Here is a 23,973-nt window from a genome sequence, read left to right on the forward strand (position 1 = left end):
TCTTTCTTTTTTTTCTTTCTTTCTCTCTTTTCTTTCTTTCTTCAACTACAGTACTACAATTTCACAAAATAAGCTTGCGCATCGTAAGTTGGCTCGGAAAGCCATTTGATAGATAAGCAATTGCCGCCGCGGCTTTAGAAATGACTTCCGTGCTATAATATACGGTGCGCAAGCTTTTTACAAATTTGTTTATTTCATTAAGCCCTAAAACCTTATATTAGGAAAACATACTCTGCCATTACATCCTAAAGTCTTCGCCGTTGGAAGCTTTGATTTACGAGTCGTGACAATGTTTCCTGTCCGAATTTTGATCAAAATGTACATTTCTTCGTATCGTTGGTCTTCTTATTCTCCTTCCTAGTTGGTAATGAACATTTCTGACAAATTCTGAAATAAACTTGTTCGATGATATTTTCCTTGTCTTGTCCAAGAAAAGCCACAATCTCGGCTCCGTGTCACAATATCTGTATCGCAGTGAATTTGTCCGGTTTGACGGTACCATCGTTCAGCAATTGTAACTCATTGCTTCGCAAGAATTTGAGTACAAACAGAAATGAGACTTCTGACCAAGCAAACGTTCTTCACTCCAGCTTGCGGAACGGATTTCAAGATATGTCGATTGTAGAAACAGAATAGAGTGCGATCGACGGGTTGGTGGCTCTGAGAGAGACGGATGTACATGTGGATGTATTGGGCCGATGGCGCTGGACTCTCTTGCACGATAAAGCAAGGCATGAAGGCAGGCGAATGCTGGTAAAATATCTGGATGATGTGAAAAATTCAAATTCTCAAACGGCAACCGATTTAAACTGTGCAACAAGGAGCTTGCATACAGGCGATGAACATTTTTTCATTATATTGATTTGATTGCGTAGAGTATTGACGCATTAGAGCAGAGTAAAGTTTCTTGAGATTTCGCGTCGACTGCCTGAGAATTTTGCTTCGCTACGCAACAGATTGACCGAATCATTTTTCCTCGTGGTATGCGGGCCTTCATCTTCGACCCCCAGCGCATTTTTTTTTTTTTTTTTTTTTTTTTTTTTTTTTTTTTTTTTTTTGAGACGCCTTATAATTATGATCACTGGCATGTCAAATCACGGGTGGGGAGGAACTTAGCGTTCTAAATTCTCCAGCAGAAGACATACTTATGTGATTGTATATACTTTGTATTATGTCCGTAGACATCATGGGGATTTTGGCACATCCATTCTTCAAGCTTTTGAAATTTTCAGGGATTAAGGCCGAGTATAATCTGTTTCTGCAAATTTACTCGTCAGTTCCGTGAAAATTTGACACCACTGGGCCAAAAAAAAGAAAGAAAAAAAAAATTTCAGGGATTAAGGCCGAGTAGAATCTGTTTCTGCAGATTTACTCGTCAGTTCCGTGAAAATTTGACACCACTGGGCCAAAAGAAAAGAAAGAAAAAAAAATAATTCAGGGATTAAGGCCGAGTAGAATCTGTTTCTGCAGATTTACTCGTCAGTTCCGTGAAAATATAACGCCACTTGACGGTCAGCCACGCTGACCACTTAGCAAAAAACAATAAAAGAAGAAAAAAAAGAAAGGATGTCGTTAAATTGTGCATGTCTTTGCTGGAGAACCCCACATTGTGAATTTGACGTCCATGGTTTGCGGCGCCTGCAATATTGCAGATATACTTCACGCGTATCTACTCCGGGAGGTAACTTGCGCGCTCATGCGTGTAAAGTGCAGCGCCCGAGACAAGATGCGCATTTGCGTGGACTTTAATCAACTGCAGGCGTTTATGTTCTTGCATGTGGACATTCTGCGATACCTTGCATTGATTCATCATAAATCTGCAAAATGACTTAGGCTGCATATTAATTGGGCGTAATTCGCAACTCCGTGTGAAGATCTGTACTTTTTGTGGCGGCTTGAAAACAATGAGCGATATACGTCTTCTGGAGTTACAATACCAGCTTGCCGGAAAAGGTTTTGGAGTTGGTTCCTCCAGGTAGGCATCGGAGAGGGAGCTCAGGTAAAAGGTACATAGATGGAATCTAAAGAGAGATGGATAAATGCCAGCTTCCGGAAGATCTCTTCCATGATGCAAATATTTGTCGAGAATAGCAATGATGTGGTTCACTTTCAGCTTTGTTGAGATTGTTAGAACTGTGAAACCGAAAGAAATTTATTTCATCTGATGATAAGATAGTGTGAAGCACTCGGCCGAAACTGTTGCAGCATTGAGAGAACCATTCTGCTGGAAAATATTGATGATTGGTCGATGTTGAAAACTCAATCGATACTGTTAGCAAAAAGGAGAAAAAGGTTGATCTGAAATGCTGACGATGTGGTGTATCTTGATCACCGAATTTAATCTCGATTAGTTCCAAATAATTCATCAAAAATTACAAGGACATGAAAAGAAAAAAGGCTTCTGCTGTTAAAATCCGAAGAGTTAACGGATAAGCTGAAGTAGCCAAAACACGATCATCTTCGTGAGTCAGTAGGGATGAACGAAAACAAAACTGCATTCCGCATTAATTATATGGTGGATAATGCATTTTGCTGGAGGAAACTGGTTGAAACGAACCACCCGTTTCAGGGTTCGTAGCAGAGGTTCGGTTTCAGTCGATGATGTATGATGATCCAAGTGTGTCACTGAAGTAGGAATTTGACTGTTTCATCAAGTAAAATCTGCGTCAGGTCAAAACAATGCTTGATATATGCTGGACATAAACTAGTTCGGCTTCACGTCGGCTGGGTTTGTTGATATCGAATCCAGCAACTCAATACGAAAGTCAAGTCCAAACCGGCAAAAAATGGAATTTGCAATGGCAGAGCAATAAAAAGGCCAACAGGCAGGGCAATAGGCAGTCACATAAAAATGACGCTAAGATACATATAAGTTTGAAAGATCAGTGCAAAGATCAACGAGGTTATTCAGCTTGAAATCGAACTACATTGATGATAAAAAAACCCACTTCTACCTCGCAGCATAAATCAGCGACCAAGTTTTTTTTTTTTTGGGGGGGGGGGGGGGGTCATGCACGTGACGTTACCGGACTACGTGTAACGCAGAGAGAGCTTTCCTGGTTCGGAGCTGTTTTGGAAAATTTTAATTTAAAAAATGCGAGTCATGAGTCATCCTTCGAGCAAGTTAATACAAAAATTGAGATGGCTGCTCTAATAACCTCGTTGATAAAGGTATAGGATAAATTATATCGCGATCAGATACTATCATTAATGATGATCAAAGAGAAGGCCAGAAAAGGCGGCTAGAATATTGTCATTTGTGGCACATTAAAAACAAACCTTGTGAGGTTTGGAGAGAATACTTTCAAAAGAAGTGAATTTTGCACTTCCTCGGTAAAAAGGCGTAAGAGGCTTCTGATGCTGCTAAGAATGGCAACGTGGGTATTTAATTACACGCAACCATTCTGAATGAATTGCATTTTCAGTGAATGCAATGGAAAATTGGACAATCTTAGCAGCACTGCGCAAACCGTAAACGTCCTTTTACCGAAGAAGTCCTCGATGTGATAATGAGTGCTGCGGGGTTCGTTTTTACGGTTTAAAAGAAATATATTCTCATGTTAATACAATTAAAATTTCTTTCAATTTCCTTTGAAAGAGACTGAGATTCAAAATAATCATGGATACATTAAAAAGATAAAGTGAATTAATACGTTTTCTATTATAGCTATTATATGGCTATTAATTTGCAACTAGCGGCCAGGGGGCGTGGCCCCCTGAAAATGAATATTTTCCGACTAGGAGGCAAAATGTTGGATACGGAAATTAGAATTTTTCTATTTCAAATTATTGTTGTTCTTAGTTATTGATCTCAAAACGACCAGATCTATGAAAAAGGAACTTATCGTTGGAGGGGAAACTTGTCCTCTACTTTTTGCAAAAATTTAAACCACGTGCTCATATGTCACGTGTCAAGCGCGTCAATATTTGAGCTTTACTGTCAAACTTACGCCAAAATTCAGTGTTACCATTTAAGTAAAATTTGAATATTTGGAAAATAAGGTTCTTCTTCGCAGATCCGGCAACTGATAAATTAAAATACTTTACACTTTAATACGTTTCACGCGTATTGATTTTCTTTAAAAATTAAAAAATAAATAAATAATAAATAAAAAATAAATTATGATAAAGTATGAGAGTAATTATTCGTTCTCTTTACAGTCCATGGGAATTAAGATCGTTAGTATGAAACGAAACATCATTCATCGTAAAATACACTGCGGGGCCTAACAACCAGTCTAGGTTTCTTCGATTAAAAACTATTGGGATATTTTGTATTACTTTTTTTTGGCGACTTAAAAACTTTGGATCACTTTTTGCAATTTGGAACTGCTTAAAAGCAAATGCAATTTTGCTTCGATTCACAACTTCTGAGTTCACAATAACTTATAAGAAGCAGGTCAAAACGTGACATTAAAAGTGCAAGTATCTCATTTAATTCATTAGTTTAAATGTAATAATAAAAACTATTAGAAACTCCCAGGTCACACACTACCATTGCAGTATGAAAGAAGTTGTGTAATCTCGCAATAGCAATGCAATGCAGGCAATTTTTAATGGCAAATCGCAATTAGTTCATTTAATGACCTTCATCCTTATGACATTTACCTACTAATTGCTCTCACCACCGGTTTCGTCTCTGCCCGCACGCAGTGCGGCGATTTCGGCCCGGCAATGAGAACAATACTGCCGAAAGGAAAAAAGTCGTACGAGCCTTTAGATGTGGCCACTTGGCCACATTTCCTTCAATAAGAGTAAAATTTTAATCGGGAAAATTCTGAATATTCTTTTTTTACAAATTTTTCAAAGAAATGTGTCCGCGATTTAATCTAAAATATCTGAAAATTTCAAGGAGAACTGTGCAGACCTTTCCTCACAATTACATGTTCTATTCGATGAAATTAGTTAACTCTCAAATGTTGATACGGCGTTTTTTTCTTGGCACGGCAGAATCACTTCGAACGCGTATCTCGGACATTCAATCCTTATGATATCTACTTACTATGGGGTCGTTCATAAATTACGTGAGTTCTAGGGGGGAAGGGGGAGGTGGAGGAATGCGTTACGCGATTTTTTTAAACATATTAAAGAATAGGGACTTACGTCATACAAAAGCTTTACAAAAGGGGATGGGAAGGGAGCGAGGTCCAAAATTCCGAAAAAAAGCGTCACGTAATTTATGGACTAATTAATGGATCCCTAATTGTTCTCACAGCCTGTTTCGTCTCTGCCCGCACACAGTGCGGCGATTTCGGCCCAGCAATGAGAGCAATATAAACCTTATTATGAAGTGTTTGAATCTTTTAAAAAGCGACATATTGTTGATGACTTTATGATCGTTAGTGGCCAAAATCTGTAGGAGATGGAGCTCATCTGAAGCTTTTGTTCAGCAAGCTGAAGCAGCATCGATGTGTTAATTTCGCAAATTATTCCGAATTAGTGACGTCACTTTGTTGTGATAGAAACAGGAAAGAGTGCATGTATCGTGAATGCAATGACTGCAAAGATAAAAAATTAGTATTCAGTGCATCCACTGCAGACTGTGAAAATATACTAACGTACTACCAAGAATGGATGCAATGCAAAGAAAAGCGGCTTAAGAATGAAACGGAATACTTTGCAAAAGTCACTAAAAAAGTAAAAGTACAAACTACTATTAAAGGGCTGAAAACCCAATTTGAATCCAAATTAAAAGTATTCATGCAACATTCTTATCGAGCTTCACATCAACTTCTATTTTCCAAGAATCTGAAAAGTTGCCTTGAAGATGACGAATTATTTCTGGTAATGGACTTCTCCCAAAATTATCAGCTCAAATATGGGAATGAAATCCAAAGTCGTCATTTCGGCGCATCAAATGACACAATAACGCTTACGTCAAGTACGTAAGTGGTCTAATTACGTCAAAGGTGAATCAAAGGATAAACCAATCATTCAAACTTTCTGCACCGCGTCTCAGTCCCCCCGTCACGACGCCTGTGCCATTTGGGCACATTTACTTCCAATTTTCAAAAAAATTAAACAAGAATATCTCACGAAGAAGAAAGTGCACTTCTTAAGTGACGGCCCCACCAAGCAATATCGAAATAAAAGTATGATGTTTTTGTGGTCACATTTCATGAAGCAACTTGGATTCACCTTATCGACTTACAACTTTAGTGAAGCCGGACATGGAAAAAGTGTCGCCGACGGAGTGGGCGGGACTATCAAAGGGAGAGCTGATAGCTGCGTTCGTCAGGGAAATGACATCAACTCGATCGACACGTTTTTGGAAGCAGTTAATAAAACGAAAGTTTACGTTGCCAGAATTGAAGAATCTGACATTTGTGTAGTTGACGACATTTTAAAAAGCAAGCAATTAGATCCGATTCCTGGCACTATGAAATTGCATCAAGTGGTGACGCTCTCTACTAACTTTAACAAGTTACATTTGCGATACTTGTCATGCATCGAATGCAGAGACCAATTTGATTGCAAGCACTTCCAACATTTAGGTGGTGAGTTTCAATTCGGACTTCAACAACATGCATCGGCTCCAGAAGATACTAATGGTATCCTTTTTTTCCATTACAATATATGGTATAATATAAATGTGGGGGAGGGGGGGGGGCGGCTCGTGCAGTCGGAATAGTAAGAAACTGAAATGAGAAAACCCTGGTCGATAGCGTTTTTCCCCTTTTTTCTTATTATTTTAAGTAGGTATGTTTCCAGAGTATTTCCTTAACAGTAATAATTTTTCAGACCCAGCTGATAGTCTTAATGAAAAACCTATTAAGTTGCCGAAGAAGAGGAAAGCTTCACCTACTGCGGACGTCAGAGCTGGTGACACACAAGAACCGGATCCAAACCGTATCCTTTTTTTGTGGTTTTCAAGATCCATCCATATAGGTCAGTCATTCCCGAAACCCAAATGAGAATCTTCTGCGCATGACGTCAGCATTACTGCCGCGAAAACCAGAAATGTCGGAAACAATGCTTTTCTTATGGGAGAGAACAAATTTTTCTTAATGAATCATTTAAATTTCTTACTTTTAAATTCTTTGAAGCTTTCTGAGTGTCGAAAGGAACGTTTAGAAATTAGCGTCAAGGGTTTCAATTCAGCTGAATTTGCGTTTTTATATTTTTAAATGATTTTTGAAGTCAGCGATGTAACTAGCCATCTAGTGGTATAGATTCGCGTGTAAAAATGGCTGATGCAGAGTAAACTGTAAAAATGAAAGAACACAAATTCGGCAAAATCGAAACCCTGAATGCTAATGTCTAAACGTTCTTTTCGACACACAGAAAGTTTCAAAGGATTTAAAAGTAAGAAATTTAAATGATTCATTAAGAAAAATTTGCTCTCTCCCATAAGAAAAGCATTGTTTCCGACTTTTCTGGTTTTCGCGGCAGTAATGCTGACGTCACGAGCCAATGGAAAGGGGCTTACCCCGAGCGGGGAAATCTGCGCAATGACTGACCTATATGGATGGATCTTGGTGGTGTTCTGAGAGATTTAAGTGTGCATGGGTCAGCTCTAATCGCATGAGCTAACGTCAACACAGGAAAAGAGCAGTTTATTCACTGTTGTTGTATGTACATCAGTTGATTGAGGTAAACCTGTTGCCAAGGAGAAATGAGAAATTCTCTTCATCATCAACACTTAAAGAAGGAATAAATATAAGGTCACGAAGTAGAATTTGAGTGAAGTACCTATTCTTAGTATCTAAATAGATTGTTGCGTGGCATTTCGATGGCGGAAGTGGGAAACCTCATACCTCCATTGAGATGTCTGAACTTTCCACTTGTAATTTGATTCTTCAAAGAGAAACAAGCCAACCTTATGTTAAAGATATGTAAACTCTTGAATTTATCAGGAATGAGAATTGTCGTACTGAATTATGTCCTCTTATTTCTCAACAGGGATACTGGAGAGCGATCGGTGCCCTGGAAACAGCTGAAGCTGTGAGCAAATTGACCCCATCAGCTCCTATGTTCCAAATAGCAGTCCTCCTGTGTAAGTATAATGAAGAAGAGTACAGAAAGAATTTTAGTTAGTCTCCTCCTCTCGAGGTGGAATAAATATCTCTAAGATTACAAATACTTCATACGTAAGAAAGGAGTCCTTTGGTTGTCTATCAAGTCATCATCTCTTGTGTAGAATATTATATTATATTATAAGAGTCTGTGTACTTCTCATGTACCTACCACAGAACACTCACTTGTCAGATGTTTACATCTACTTGCATTGCGACACATGAAAATAGAAGCATTATCTCAGTCTTTAAGATTTTAATTCACGAATTTATTTTTTTTCTTGGGAGGGGGGGGGGGGGACAAGTAACGAATCTATATTTGACAAGCAAGAATCAAAACTGGAAACTCAACTGTCTAAAAATATGTATGGCATTCATTTGAATTTTTCATATGTACTAAGAAGCTGTAATATCCGTTTGCGCGATTATTAAGAAATCGACCACTTATCAATAAGAAATTGATGTCAGTATTTTGGGTAGGAATTCTTATTGCTTCCTCCTTTAAAATAAATTGAAAGATCATGCAACATATCAGACAATGAAATGGAAATAATAGAAGGTTTGACCACTGGCACTTTATTTATCTGGTGTCATAAACTGAAAAAACGTATTGAACTTGCCTTATGAGTCCTTCATAATTGTTGGCAGCACAGAGTGATCTTAAGTGAAAATTAAACTAGATGATTCGATTCCCAGTTAAGAGAGCAACAATTTCCTGTTACACATGCAACTTTTGCAGGACATAAAACAAATTTGCCTATCCAGCTAATTCAAAGCAATCAATAAAGAGGTCATTAGGATCTGCTGTTGTCTTTTTCAAAGGCAACTTTGGTCTCAAGATCCATCAAATAAAAGTGATTCATGTTATTCCCAACAATTTAGTAGTTATTTTTTTCTCTCTCTTTTTAGCGGAACATATTCCTAGCAGCGAAATTTTAAATTTTTTTGGCACAGCAAGCACAAGCACGAGCATGAGCTCACAGGCAAGACCGCCCCCTCCGCCTCCTAATAATAAAGAAGAACGTAAGGAAGTTAATGTTAATACACCACAGCGACAACAACCTGTGCAACAACAGCAACAGTATTATTGGTACCCGCCCTATTGGTACCCCCCTCAATATCAGCCACCACCAACCAACCAGCAATACCAAGGGGCCCAATCCCAGGTAATGCGGATTACTTCAGACAATTTTTCTTATCATTCATGCATGTGTCCAAGATCCTTGATTTATCAGAGAAGTTCTCGTTGAAAAGTTTAAAAAAAGATCATTCAAGGAAACTTGACAGCTATGTTTAATTTAATTCACTTTTAGACATTGCCACTATTAATTTTTCTTCATTTTTCTTGCTGATTGTTCGTGACGTATACAACAATCAGACTGGAAGTGTAACAAGGGCTCGTAAAAGATCATTTAAAATATTTCGAGTAGTTAGGAATGACTCAGTCACATTGCCTCAACCCAGGTAGCACAGTGCAACGAAAATATCTAAATTAAATTGCAATTCGATTTTAATAAATTGTATAATTTTTTACCATTAAATTGCAATATTTTTACATCATTCAGTTGATTTATGCCGATTTTAAACAATCAAGAAAATGAGCACCTTATGTCAGAGAGATAGGCAATATGCAATGCAATGAGAAATTGAAACTTATTTCAATTTTATTGCAATAAGTTTCAATAAATGGGGCCCCTTCAAATAGGAGGTAGGCAACATGCACAACACTCAGTGGTATTGCAATATTTTTACTATGTAACTGTTACCTATTGCGACCTGGCGCTTGTGAGTTTCGAACTTTGCTGATGAGATAGGAATAATTTTACCACTAAATTGCAATTTATTCACTCAATACAACTTAGATGAGATGCAAAATTTTTTTGAGACAAGGAGCTTGTGTTTCAGAGGAACTTGGTATTTCTTGGGGACAGCCTTTTGGTTCGATTGCTAAATGTGGAATCGCTTGTACAAAAGTTTAAAAATGATAGGATCATCGATTTATCAGTATCTGGCAGCAGGATTGAGGAGGCCGTATTAAATTTGGATCGAGAACTGCACTCAAACCCTTACAAGTTAAACAACTCAATAATGATAATTCTGTTGGGAACCAATGATTTTCTGCGTAACGGGCAGTTCAATTTTAAGGGGTATGAGCTTATTGTCAACATGGCCTGTAATTTTTGCACGAGGATTTTGCTGGTGACAGTACCTCCAATCCCGAGGTTGCCAAAGTTCAACCCAGAAATTTGTGTGGTGAACGAGTGGATACGTCGTTTTCAGATCAGGGAAAGAGTCTCAGTTATCGAATCCACACATTTTAGACATCCTGAATCAGCTGTTGATCTCAGTCTGTTTGAGAAAACGTATTTTAGTGGAAAGACAGATCTTGTGCATCTTAACAGAAAAGGTCTGACACTTTTAGGAAATGCGATTCTTCAGCAAGTGATGAGCATCTGAATAAAGAACAGGTAATTTTTTTTTTGAAAAGTGCATATACTTTTTCAGTAGTAGCAGGTGGGAAAACAGAAGAAAAATTTGAATACAATAGAAAAAGTTGAAACTAAAAAAGTTAGTGTGATTGGTTCAGGTAAGCTACTATTTGGATTACATTTTGCCGTAAGGAACCACTATTTCTGGCTCAGTTTAGAAACAACATAAACACGATTGGGTTCCCTATGCAGATACGTCCTTTTTTGGAGGAGCTAGAGATAGTGGTTCCTTATTGCAAAATGTAATCCATTCGAGCTTGTTTCCATGAATACGTGTACTTGATAAGATAAGGTTTGTAAAAAGGAACCAAAAGCATTCATATGTCGCCAAGTTTGTGAAACCTTACTGATGTTGCAAATGTAAACTGATCATCTAAACAAATTTTTTTTATCTTTACTCTAAATAGATTGTAAATTCAAGACTATTTCTTTTTCAAATGTAATTTGCTGCATGATTTCAGTTACTGCAGTGGAAAAAGTGTAAGTTGCTCAATCCTGGCAACATTGGAATAGTCTTGGTTCCTTAATGCAATCCAATGAACGTGAACTGATCAGAGAGTGAAGTAACGAAGTAATACAGTTTTCCTTTTCTTTTGTTTTTTTCAGCACCCTCAACAACCAAGTGCTGGCCAGAACACCAAGAAACGGCGGAGTTAGGTAAGCTGAAGCTCCAGCAAGTAATAATTTTTTTGTTTTGTTCTATTCATCAAGCATTGTTACAAGCTGCAACTGTAAAAAACAGCTTTTCAGGGCGAGGAAAATTTAGAAGGGGTTGTCTTATACAAAATCCTGCTCACTCTGTAGAAAAAATCTAGAAAGTTATAGTTTACCTATGAAATCAATGATAGTTCGGGGTTTTTTACTTTGCTGATTAGATGTCAACACACAGGAACTGCCCTGAAGTATCACTTAAAGTCTTATTCGATTTTAAATGTTTGGTTTCTTCATGCAAGGGGCTTGGAGGAGAGACGGATAAGTGTAGTTTTTGCCAAAATTGAAATATTTATGATTTCAACTAAAATTACAACTTTGCAGCATCAAAAGTGTCTAAACTTTCTTTTCTGGGAAGGCTCGCTCCATGTATTTTTAAGATTTATTTATTTTAATAAAAGATGTATTTTTCTTGACATAGCAAAAGTTGCACTTGTGCGGCTTGTCCTCCTAGTCCCACATTAAGGTTTTCTTTGTCTTATTGTAACTATTTCTGTAATTACTTTTCAGATTTGCTTTCATTACTTTTCATCCTCTAACACAATATATATCTATAATGTTGTTTTCGTTTTTCGTTTGTTCCAGGAAAAATTTCATTCGAGTTCAAGATTTCGTCAAAATTTGTTTTTTGTTTTCCTTTTTTTTTTTTTTTTTTTTTGTAATATTTTGTAAAAAATTGAAATTTTTTTTTGTATTATTTTGTAAAAAATTCATTTTTTTTTGTAAAAATTTAAATTTGTAATTTTTGTTTTGTATTATTTTGTAAAATTTTGTAAATGAAAATATAAAATAATAAAATAAACTTGTGAGATTTTGTAGACTGTCTTTGTTGCATCAATTGTATCATTAGTACATTAGTACCTATAACATTTTCATATAATGTAAATCATTTAAAAACTGTTAAAAGAGTCACTTGCATGGTGGGTTGTTTTATGATGAATGTTGGCAGACGCGTTTTAGACTTTGGAGTCAATTATGTTTTCTTTGCTGTGACTCATCCACTCGAGGCAACTTCGAAATGCCTCTGGCTTATCTTGAAGTAAAAATGAGTCTTTACACAATTTTAAATTAAGTTCTAAAGTGTCTTATGCAATGTACCTCAGCTTTTTTGGTACCCTACAAGAGACTGTTGTTCATTGTCTTACTTTTTGTTTTTAATACTTCCACGTTTTTTTTTTTTTTTATGAACTATCTCTCTACCATCATTTACATGACTTCTTATTTAGATTTCCGAAGAGTATGCAAGAATCTAAATTTCAAATATTTATTCTTCTCTTGATCAAAACGAGGAACGTTCCTTAAGTATTAAAATGATTCGTTACATAGGTATGGTAGGTAAGAAGAGTTGCGGCTACCTGAAATGAAGGCAAATATAACTAGAGAAGAATATTGAGTAAAGTTGATCATTGATGTATGGAGTGGAATTTTTTCTCTAAAATGTAAACATTAATGAAAGTGAGCTTAGGAGATGGTAAGAACCTCAGACTTCCAAAGATAACAAATATTTAAGGTTTATACTCAAGACTGGAAGGCCAGTGTTAGGAGAACTGACTGCATCATCTGGAAGGAAGCGAATCCAAGAATGTCGCCGTATATTTGTCATCAGTGATACTGGCAACTAGCAACTAAACTTGCTTCAAAGGTAAGCTGGTTGCGTCAGAAACTAACAGAAGGCGAGTCAGCCCAGCAGCATTAACTGCCTCTGCTCGTTGCAGGTCAGAGGCGTAAGCGCACTTGTAAAACATTGATCTCAAATGATATCAGACACTTTGAATTATGGTTCGAATCGGAAAACAGAGTTTGAGCTTCTATTTATTTTCCCTTTTTAATTTTCGAGAGATTACCATTTTCCCTCTCTTCTGTTTTAAAATTTTTTGAGTTATGTACTACCAAATACTAATATTGTGATAAGATGTCATAGGCCTGACTGGATTTTTACCCTTTCTGAGGTTTTTTTTAGTGGTTTTAGGTCATAGAAGATCTGGTAAAATATAGGAATAGAATTGTTATAATTCTGAGAATTAGTAAAGTTGCCTTTTGAAGGATGGTGAGGAATTGAACAAGATTTAAAGTAGTTGACCACTGTTGTATTTAGGAAACAATATTCACATTTCAGACGAGCGGGAAGGGTGAAATTTTAGGCAAGACATCAACTCTGTATGCTTCAATCCAAAACTGCTGACCCTGGTACAGTAGTACTTTTCAGGGTGGTTCACAAGACGGTAAGGAAGTTTGCAGGCACTCACAACAGAAAGCAGTCGTTTGGAACATGCCTAGAATGAGCTTTTGACTCCGCTCATCAATCAACAATAATGAGACGATTCGGCTATTATCTTTTTTGTGATTCTGTTTCTGTGAATGAATGTGTTTATGAGTCTATGGCATAATCTTAAGCGATTGCAGGTTGAGACAGAAATTACTGCATTATTCTTGTTTACAATTTCAATTTCAATCAATGATAATCAAGGTAAGACAGTTGATTTTCAAACCTTGTCTGAGAGTGAATGAGCTTGACACGCAAGGAAACAAAATGTTCAACAACTATCTCAATTTTTCTAAGCCAATTTAGGTATGCAGCAAAATAAATTCTTGATTTTTTTGTAATCATCAAGCTGAGAAAATAGAACGAGTACATACCTTTCATGAAAGACTTTGTTACACATTGACTGGCCACATGATGTTTCTAACAACTTCTGACGCAAAATCAAAGAGCCTTGAAGAAAACCAAATTTGAGCTAATACTCATCGTCAAATATCTCTGATTTAGGGACATAAAGTTGACTTAGTGATTGAATTATACGTAGCATCCCCATATCCCCATGATGTCTTCGATGTATAAACAAGCACAGTAAGAGGCGTAAGCTTTCTAAGATTAGTCATGAAGAAGACAAGATCTTAATGTAAATAACATACACTTAGGAAAAGCACAAGCACTTCAGAGCACGTAGGTTGAAAGCAAAATTTAAAGCGAATAGACTTTGGTCAGAGCATAGTGACGGTGTCGCACGTAGTGTGATGGGGGAAGGCTAATATATTATTACAGTAATTTTTAGATCTTTTTCGTGTGACTGATAGGGTCCACTGAAAACAACTAAATCACTTCAAGATATGGAAACTAGCATTCGTGACTTGAGGAAAGCAATAATGTAACTACAGACTGAGAGTACTTGATGGGCTCTCCCTTCGATCCGTTGGTGTGCATATAGTAGGGAATTATTTGGATGCTGTTACACGAGAATGCAAACTGTGGTGTAAATCCTGCTTCCTTTTGATAGTTTGGCACGGCTTTGGTGTCTTTTTATCGACGTAACTTACCTGAATAACATTTATTGATGTTTGGGTAAGACAGATACACGGTCTGATAATAACCTCACTTCTGAACAAAGACATCACTTGAACATTTTAAGAGAAACTAATGAAATATTGTATCGGGCTCTGGCAGAAAACGTGCGACGTAATAATATATAAGTAATAATATAATTAGTTGGCTTCTACAGAGAATTGAACTCTTATATAATATTAAATCATAAATCTGTTCTCAACTAGCTAGAACTTAGAGGGAGAAGTTGGTAACTAGGCACTAGGGGAATTTCGTTTCCGAAACACGGGCTACACTGGCTATAAACTGAACGGATCGACCAATGACATTGAATGAACCACTTACCGGATTTTTCTAAAATTCAAAACATTGTAGCTAAAATTTTGAAAGTTATTTGCCGATGCTGAATTATCCGAGCATTGAAACCCTATTAAATGTGGTATAAATGAAATCCTTATATCCTCAAGCAGGGCCTTTCTAGGTTCCATTAGAATCTGTGGCCGTGTAAGAGAGAAATCTGTTGCGAAAGGTGATCGTGTCGGTTTCCCGCTACTAAACGGCCCATGTTACAAAAAATATTTGTCATTTTGGGCCTTTAAGTGCTTATAACTTTTTGAAAACTCAATGGATCTTGATGAAACTTTCCAACTTTGTAGGCCCAATTTAGGTGCGTCAGTAGACACCAAGATCGTTGGAATCCGTGCCGTCGTTTGGTCTGCAGTCGATCTAGAGTCGAATCAATTTTCAGAATAAGGGAGTTACGTGTGTCTATGGTTGGCTGCCACCTTTTCGTTTGGAGGCTTTCCAGTGTTGTCGAGTTTAGACTTTGTCCGGAGGTGGCTACCGCCACCCATGATTCATGCTTATTTCACACTTCATACTTTCAGATGCTGAGAATACTCAACAGATTGTACAGTTTGGGCTAATGGTTCTAGAAGAATTGCGAAAAGGGAATTCTGCAGCGTCAAGTGGAGACCTTCACTTAAAAAGACTTTCCGTTAATAAGTTAACTTTTCACTCCAGCATACTGTCTCGCATTATGGAAGTCACTATCAACGAAGAACTAAAAGTAGAGCTGACAAGACTCATAACATGCACTTCCCAGTTCCTTGAATCCAACCGCATTACTGGTTATTCAATGGTTGAAACTGCACCTGTTGGTCCTGGTTTGCTTGGTACCATTCCTCCTTCAATTTCCGGTGGTAGGCCTGAATATGTTCTGCCCATGGGCTACATCAACAACTGTAGAAAAGCAGGTATATAGATTAAAGTCATAATATCATCACCTGCATTGTTTTAATATGATTAAACTCATTTGAAATGGAGGCATCTCAATTCAGCTTATTTTATGCAATCTGTATAGTACACTCCGAAAAAGGGTGGATGGCTTTTGTGAAAGAAAAAGAGGGAAAGGAGATTTTGGTTGATTCAGGGAACAGAAAATTTTACATCCAGTTAGAAAAAAATTTTTTCCCCCATCTGTCGACGTCATTGTTCAGATCCCTAGTGTATCAGATTTATCGCTGGGTTGCAGTGGTGGTTTGCCAGGTGAAGCAAGTGTGGTGGCACCTCACCTTGTTTACAGGTGATAATGAAATAAGCAAGAATTTCAATGAAAACTGTGGGGAGGAATATTAGATATGTACAATAAATTCTTCAAGCAAGGTTCACACCTACCCGAGGACTTATCTCTCATGGAACTTGTCGCCAACCTAACATCAAATTGGCGAAGATGAACAAAGTTCAATCCAACATTCAATACTTCATCAACGAAATGAATCAACATACTAATCTTACTTCATTTGCAGGCATGACCCTGGCCGCCATAGCCTGAGATATCCAAATTTCTCGGACAACGCTGTACAAACATAAGCACTTAATTTTGGAGAATGAAGAGATTAGTGACGATGAGTTAAGTGCAACTGTTGCCCATCTTAAAGAGGAGAATCCAATGTGTGGTGAAAAATATGTCACCGGCCACTTAAGAGCTACAGGGAAGAAAGCCACACAGTTGAACAGACAAGCTTTTGGCTGACTTGAGAAATAAATTCAAGGATAATGACATCAATGAAATTTGGGACAAGCATTGGGTGACCACGCTCAGAAAAACCTGCAAGACATTGTTCAAGGGACAGAGGATTTATTGAAGACATTTGGCACCAGTCGCGGCTGTTCATGGCAGCACTCTCCACTGCTCAGCGACATGCAGCTTCTTCCAAATAGTAAAACGAGAATTTTAAAAAGGTGAGTTCTTAATCAATTAGGATTTTGCTGAACATTACAGTTTCATAGTGCAAGATAGGTTCTAAGGATTTCATTGGAATAATGCCCAGTCCACATTGCACTCTTGCGTAATTTATTGGATGATAATCTGATGAGGAAGAGAAGTCTCTGAGTTCCGCTGTCATATCAGATTGTAAGTTCCATAATACAGTTACTGTTCATACGCAAAATGAAAAAAACTTCTGATTAAAATCTAGGAGGATGGGTTTGCTCCGTATAAAAGAAACACTAAAAAATAAAACAAGTGTTTCTATGCCACAGTCCATCAAATGGATTTCCTTGATAACTTCTACAAATTGACTTCGTTAGTACACGATTTCGTCATCTTAGATGTGTTCATTAACGGAACTCATGCTTACCTAGCTATTGATTGCCAACCTGTTAAAGAAGGCAGTAGCAGTTCTGTTAAGGAATGCATAAAAACGGGCGCCAAAAGAGTAATGATAAAGCTTGCTTAAAATTCAAGATTTATATTTTTAAATATACCATGTTTAAATTTTGAGTATGGATCGTAAATCAAAACAACATGCAATTTAAGGCTACTCATACAATATTATTTGGTGCCAGCTTGATAGTTTAAATATAACAATAAAGTAGTGAGTTGAATAGTCGCTGACACCTCTTTTGATACTCAAAGAGTTGATGACCTGTGGTACTTCACCTCAGGGCGCCTAAAAGACTTTAAATTTATGTCAAGTTTGAAATCTATCTTCTGCGTCTAACAGCACAGGTGGAAACCCATTGGTTTGGGAAAGGAGAGATGACTTGCAATTATTTCATTTGACTCACCACTGTGAAACAGGATACTAGAATTTGGATGAAGTTATCGTACAAACCAGTCTCGTCACATAGAATTAGTGGAGAATTTGAAGTCAAACTTATGCTTTGTTTTTTCATAAAATGCTGTCGACTTTTAAGCATAATATTAGCCGAAGATTATGAAAAACAATATAACGTTAATGTAATAATTGTAAATTGTAAAATTGGATGTTGGAATGTTGTAATGACTTGTAAAATCTTCACAGGGAAGAAGATGTACCAAAATGTGTATGTGTGCAAAATAAAAAAAATTTAATAAATAATAAATAAAAAAACATCCAGTAGTGATGATATTCATTTTAATTTCCGTATCTTCTGCATTTACTTTTAAATATGACTACAGATCAAGATGCGATGGACAAAATTAAATTTCTACATCTTCTGCAACTGGTTGCATTTATTGTCGGCTAAGGGTAACGATGGTTGAAGCGGTCTGTGTACAGTATTTTAACAGCACGAAAAGATGAGATTGTCTAAGCAGTGCAGCTATGTAAGAGCTTGTGATGATGCCCCTGGGATTAGATGAGCCAGATGAATCCCCATTAAAACATTAGGGGAGCCATTAAAAAACCTAATGACCCGATTCATAATATGTTTATACCTTGACTAGATATGTATATTGACTAAATTACCAGTGAATGAGACACATTCATGGAGGAATCCACAAGCAGTTAGTTATCTCAATGCAGAGTTTAATCTATGAGGAGCAATCAAAAACGACTGCTCCTTCAAATTAAGGATAAGAGCATGAAAAAAAGTTCAGTGGTATAATTTATGCCGTGTATTACACAGCTTTAACTTAAACACTGGTGAACTGCAATAGCAATGAAGTACACTTTCATCACTACGGAGTTTTTGGGCTTGTTTTCAGCAATTTGAGATTTCATTGAAAGAGAGTGATAACAAGTTAGTTATGATTCTTCACCACGTTATTGCATACCTATTTAGTAATTAAAAGTAAAGATGAAGGTAATAAAAAGAATTAAATCTCTAATCATCATTATGCTGCCATTTGGCCATAATGGCAGCATAATGGTTAGAGATCCAATTATTTTTATAATCTCCATCTTTATATTTGCTGCTTCTCCAAGCATGTTTAAGTATTTAGTTTTTAGTAGTTCTTCCTACACATATTTCAGAGTGAAAAATTAAGGCTAATAATTGCCGCGTTGGGTCACATTGAGTGAATTACAAAAAGTCAAATCATTATTGCTCAAACTTAAAGCTATGCAAAAGGAGATTTATAGGTTCAATTAAAGTATGATTGCGAATAAAGAAGTTGACAGCAACAGCGATTGAATTCGGAAAACAAGAGTAAGATCATGATAAATTTTGTCACAGTCATTTTTCGGTGGCTTCGGGCACCAAAAGAGAAGTTGAAGTGAATGACTTCTTCAAGAATTTTGTATAATACTTGGAAAGCTTACAGTTTTCTCGTGATATTTTTTTTTCTATTCTCAAGGTGGAAAAGGTTGGTAATTGTCTATCTTTCTGACAAATTCTTTCCACCCAAAATATGCAGGATTTTGGACCGAATTAATTTCTAATTTTCTGCGTCTGATCAAACAAACACGCACGAAAGAGAAACTGAGCGTGAGTACAGAATGTTCTTGCAAAAAATATACTAAACACGTCAAAATTTTTCAAAATTTATCAAATTTTTTTAATTGATGTACTCTTCATCTCTCCTATCAAAAGTGTCAACAAGTTATTATCATCAAAGATAAACCACAGCTTGGGATACATGTATAGTAGGGCTATTTCCATGGGGTTGTTAGCAAATTAGATGCGATTTTTTTTTTTCCGACAGAGGGTGGCTACGCGCTATTGTAGAAATGACAAGAATTTCAAATTCAAGAACTTTGAGGAGATTCAATTTTAACAGGAAGTCAAATTCATTGCGATTGAAATCTTGTTTCAATTGTAACAAATTAAAAGTTAATCACGTTGAAGATAAAATTTCATTAATCACACAGCTCTACTAAAAATCTTTGAAGGCCTGTTAAAATCAAGAGCAGGGATACATTTTGGGCCAAAAAGAGATTCTGATGGATAATTCCAAAAAGTTAATTAGAATTTTCACTTTACACAATTATAAATGACAACATTGATGATAAAGTATGGGTCATGGTGGCACTTACCTTTTGAAAATCCTAAAAAATAAAAAAAAATCCTAAAAAATGTGCTCTTCACACTTAAAATCAGTTTCTGTTGTCTGCTTTTGTCGCTACGCTGTGCAGCAAAAGGTGCTATGCGATTTTTGTAGTGGCACATTTCCTCAGAGATCAAACCTCTACTTGTAGACAAAGAAGTTAAGAAAATAGCATTGCCCAGGGTGTCTACTGAGGTCCACAAAAATAAAATAAGTACTTTTTCAGTTCTTTTTAGGTACTTAAGGAAAAACTTAAGTACCTCGCCTACGGGAAAAATTAAGTACTATTTAAGTACCTTTTCAATATTTATCGCAATTCTTCGATTTTGGCACTGCCCGCGCTTTACTTCGGCTATTCCCGTGGCCTTTTCGGCTGTTTCCGTCAAATCTAGGGAAATGCCTTATTCCGCTCCTCTACAACAATCGCGCTCTTAAGGGCTGACATTGCACTGATACGCCTGGACAACGTAGAGAGGGTTGCATAACTATCAGGCGATTGAACTGAACGCGCAGCGCAAAATGCGAAAAATTACACATCTTCCGCAAGATTTACGTACTTTTAAGGTACTTACGGACCGACCTTAAAAATTGCGTACTTTGTCCAGACTTTCCGGACTGGTAGACATCCTGATTGCCCCACAAAAATAAAATAATTCCAAGATATTTTTCAATACAATGATTAGAAAATACATTAAAATTGTGACTCTGTAGGAAAAATACCTTCACAGAAGAGGCTTTGATGAAAACTTGATGGTTGGGGGAAGTTCTCAGGAAGGAGCTTTACTGAAGACCTTCTTTCTTTTTCACAGAATTTTGGGAGGAGAATACGAACTTATTTCCTCTTCATCAATTGTGAAAATTTGAATTGAATTCGATTCAATTTAATAAAAGTTCTTCCACAACATTAATAAAGGAAAGATAGCAGTGGCCTTTACTATTTTACCTGCAACATCTGAGTCCACTTATTCTGTCCAACCTGCACCTCTCGCATGACAAATTGTTCATGTTCACATCATGGCAACATGACAAGTCCTTGGATGCCTTGTTTCCGTTTGACTCCTTTAAAACAGCTTTCGAAGGCACTGAAAAGTTATCGGTGACCAAAAAATTTCGTAGAGGAAGAAGAAGTCCGATCTTCTATTTGATGCATCCTCTACTTTGTAGATTTTCTTGAAATCAGCAAATGCTACTGGTATTTTTGTAAGCAACTGATTGAGAAAAAAAGAGGAAATTACTTATCGAGATCCTTACAAGATGGACATCCGCTGGATGAAATTAAAAATTGGGATTTTGGAATCCTGATCCTGTACACTCAATAATATTGACTTCATCATCAATGGCGTAGACAACAAACTTCACCTGAAAAAAGCGAACAAAAGAAATTACTAAATAAATTATTTCATCAAAACCAGAATTACCACAGCTAGAGGGTAATAGTCCAGAAAAGTGATAAAGAGAGTGTTCGTGCAAAAAAGCCTGCAGGGTTGTGAACATTTTCAGATTGGCTGTCATATTCATTGAATTTCATTACTTTGAAATAAGTTGTTTTTTACAACCTTCTGAGCTTGATTCATTTTGAGGTATTTCCTTGAGCTGATCATGAGAATGTGGAGGCTAAAAGGGAAATTTTACCGATACTTTTACTAACATTTTCAAGTCATAATTTTGCAGCACCACTAGATTGGTGAAAAAAGAATTCTAGATCCTGTGCCAACGAAATATACAGAGACTGAGCTACTGGGGCCTCCTCCATTTTCTCAGATATAGGCAACACTGAAGCAACGGATTTGAGGGAACAGAATTAGAAATAGAAACAATCTATCCTCCATGTGTTACCAGTCTTCAGTGTAGCATTGATTTACTGAAAAGGCTTGTCTAAAAATCAAACGCTGCAACAATGTCGTATCATCAAAAGAAGAAACATGATAGCATGTTGCAGAATAAACTGTTCAGCCCTGAATTTCTCCAAAACGGCAAATTGTGTGTTCTAATCGAAGAGCATATTGGGCTCAGAAAGTTGTAATTGAATCATAGGGCAAAATAATTTAGATATTTCAGAAGAGGTCAGAGGTGCCTATTTTTTTCACTTCATTTTTAGACATGCGGGGTGAAATGGTCTTCAAGGAAATTTTGTAGAATTTTGTTAAATTCGAAGCGGTCGAGAAACCCCGTTCTGTAAAAGGCAGAACCAGGACTAGTTTGAAAAGATATTTATGGTGGGCTCTGATGACATAGCTAGAAGGGGAAACAGTGCTTCCTGATTGGCTGAACTCAGCTTTAACGCCTTGCTACGTCAACTAGACCACCGGCTTTCAATTGGTCGGATTTTGATTGGCTTTTCCTCCCCTCAAAAATGCTTTAGTAGACTTTTTAATAAACATTCTGGTTTTTTAACAAAATTTTAGGTGCAAAAATCTGGACAACAACCTTGTAAAAATTATTTGTCACTGACCAATACTTTCCTGAGGCAAGTGTCGATGTTCGAACTTTGGGAAGTTGTATGAGATTTCTTCAACTGAACAGTAGCATGTTACTGGTGACAATGCTACATTTAATGCAAGAAAGGTTTTCAGAGATGCGTAGTGCTCACTACTGAAATACCTGGTGCTTTGTCTTGGTTTTTGAAAGGTTTCACAGAAACAAGTTTAAAGCACATAAAATTATTTCCAAGATATTGTCTTGACGGTATGAATTTCAAAAATGTTTCCAAGAACTAAGTGAAACTCTCTGAGAGCAATTAATGAGTAAGTGAGAAACCCAGAGCTGACAGACAAGAACAAAAAGAAAAATGCCACAGATGACTTTTACTGATTAACGGAGTTCAACTAGCATTACTTACCCCTAATAGTTTTTCCGTGAAATGCATTACAGTTTTCGTGTGCATAGTGATAGGACCAGTTCTGAGCTTTGATTCACCAACAGCAAGTGCCATTAGGATAATGACCTATTTTCCAAAAAAGAAATGAAGGGGTCAAAATACTAAAATAAAAAGATACCCTGAAAAATGTATTCACTTCCAATGTAGGATCCATTTGGGCTTCAGAGGCCTGTCGGCTAGCCACGGCTCCGCCAACCAGCGCAGCTCAATGGCTGTATCCGCTACTATGTCAAACCAAAGCCAATGAGCTGCGCAGGTTGGCGGAGTCGTGGCTAGCCGCCACAGGCCCATCAATAAGGTAAGTTTGAAAAAACCTTTTTTTGAATGGTAGACTTAAAGTAGGATTCGATGTTTACCTAGAAAGAATTTATCACCTTGACAGGATGGTTTCAAAATTTCATGTCCTATTTTATTTTTCAGAAGAAACACGAATAAACTTTTCAGCTTGAAATTTGCACAAATATTTTGTTTACAGAAAGGAAAACTCAAAAAATCTCAAGATATATCGTTGAATAGTTTTCTAAACAAAAAATGAAGTATAACAGGAAGTCTACGACGTCCAAAACGGTTTCACAGTTTCGCTCTTTCGTCAACAATTTCTGATGCTTGAGTGAAAATGGAGGCAACCCTTACAACAGAGGAGGAGCAATAATATGTGCAATCAGTACAGAAGCAGTAAAAACACCTCTAGGCGTATCAACAAATCTAGACACATTCTGGACGCAATTGAATTACAGAGAACTCTGAAAAACCGAGTTTTTTTTTGCTCTCTCTATTTTTGCTATTTTCACTGACTTTTTGGCGGGCTTCAAATCCTTGAATCCTTAAATCCAGTGATTTTAAGTGAAATCAAGAAGATTTTGTTAAGGCATGAAATCAAGTATTTTCAACTGTCATTGTGAACCATGATACTGTTGTTTTCTTATACAAAATGCATTTGAAATTGAAATTAAAAGAGTTTTTGAAGTGATTTGTGCACCTGGTCCTGCGTATGTTGATCAACACATGATTGTATGTTCACTGAGCTAACCAATTCTTCTACTGCTTCCTTGGCTGCATCTTCCGCACGATATCCTCTTTTGTTGCACGATGAAGTTACAAGAAGACAACCTGTGGTGGTTTCACAGCCAAGTCTGAAGACATCCAAAGAAAAAAAAAAACAGTTTCAGTATCGGACTAAAATAAATCTGAGCACTCAGATCCTCTGCCCTAACATATGGCATGTTCCTTCCTTTCTGTTCATGACAAGAGCGTTAGTTCCATTCTCACTCTCAAGAAAATGAAAAGATAAGGCAATTAGGCATAAG

The 23,973-nt window shown here is 36.9% G+C and overlaps 2 protein-coding genes across 8 annotated transcripts in view; one reads left to right on the top strand and one right to left on the bottom strand.

Annotated features, from left to right (window-relative positions):
- LOC109044380 (uncharacterized) lies at positions 1–17,889 on the top strand. 5 transcript variants are annotated; one of them, XM_072296485.1, is made up of 7 exons: positions 1–6,551; positions 7,903–7,996; positions 8,925–9,181; positions 11,111–11,161; positions 11,801–15,790; positions 16,343–16,778; positions 17,543–17,889. In XM_072296485.1, the coding sequence occupies exons 1-4, from the start codon at positions 6,525–6,527 to the stop codon at positions 11,159–11,161; spliced, it is 429 nt and encodes a 142-aa protein (XP_072152586.1). In that variant the 5' UTR covers positions 1–6,524; the 3' UTR covers positions 11,801–15,790; positions 16,343–16,778; positions 17,543–17,889. The 5 variants fall into 5 exon arrangements, with proteins under 5 accessions (XP_072152586.1, XP_072152591.1, XP_072152580.1 ...); XM_072296490.1 differs by lacking the exons at positions 11,111–11,161; positions 11,801–15,790; positions 16,343–16,778; positions 17,543–17,889 and having other exon boundaries at positions 6,742–7,996; positions 8,925–9,763; XM_072296479.1 differs by lacking the exons at positions 11,111–11,161; positions 11,801–15,790; positions 16,343–16,778; positions 17,543–17,889 and having other exon boundaries at positions 8,925–9,763.
- Positions 15,636–23,973, bottom strand: part of LOC109038669 (RNA 3'-terminal phosphate cyclase) — a 20,058-nt gene continuing 11,720 nt past the window's right edge. For 2 of the 3 annotated variants that reach the window (XM_019053836.2, XM_019053817.2), the window contains exons 9-11: positions 23,646–23,799; positions 22,628–22,732; positions 17,272–21,147 (exon numbers count right to left, since the gene is read on the bottom strand). In XM_019053836.2, coding sequence (XP_018909381.2) covers positions 21,064–21,147; positions 22,628–22,732; positions 23,646–23,799 — 343 coding nt within the window. In that variant the 3' untranslated portion in view covers positions 17,272–21,063. Of the gene's footprint in view, positions 15,777–17,271; positions 21,148–22,627; positions 22,733–23,645; positions 23,800–23,973 lie in introns of those variants that run through there. The other variant, XM_019053830.2, reaches the window with a different exon arrangement.

Source organism: Bemisia tabaci, chromosome 1 (assembly GCF_918797505.1).
Source record: "Bemisia tabaci chromosome 1, PGI_BMITA_v3".
Classification (NCBI taxonomy): Eukaryota; Metazoa; Arthropoda; class Insecta; order Hemiptera; family Aleyrodidae; genus Bemisia; species Bemisia tabaci.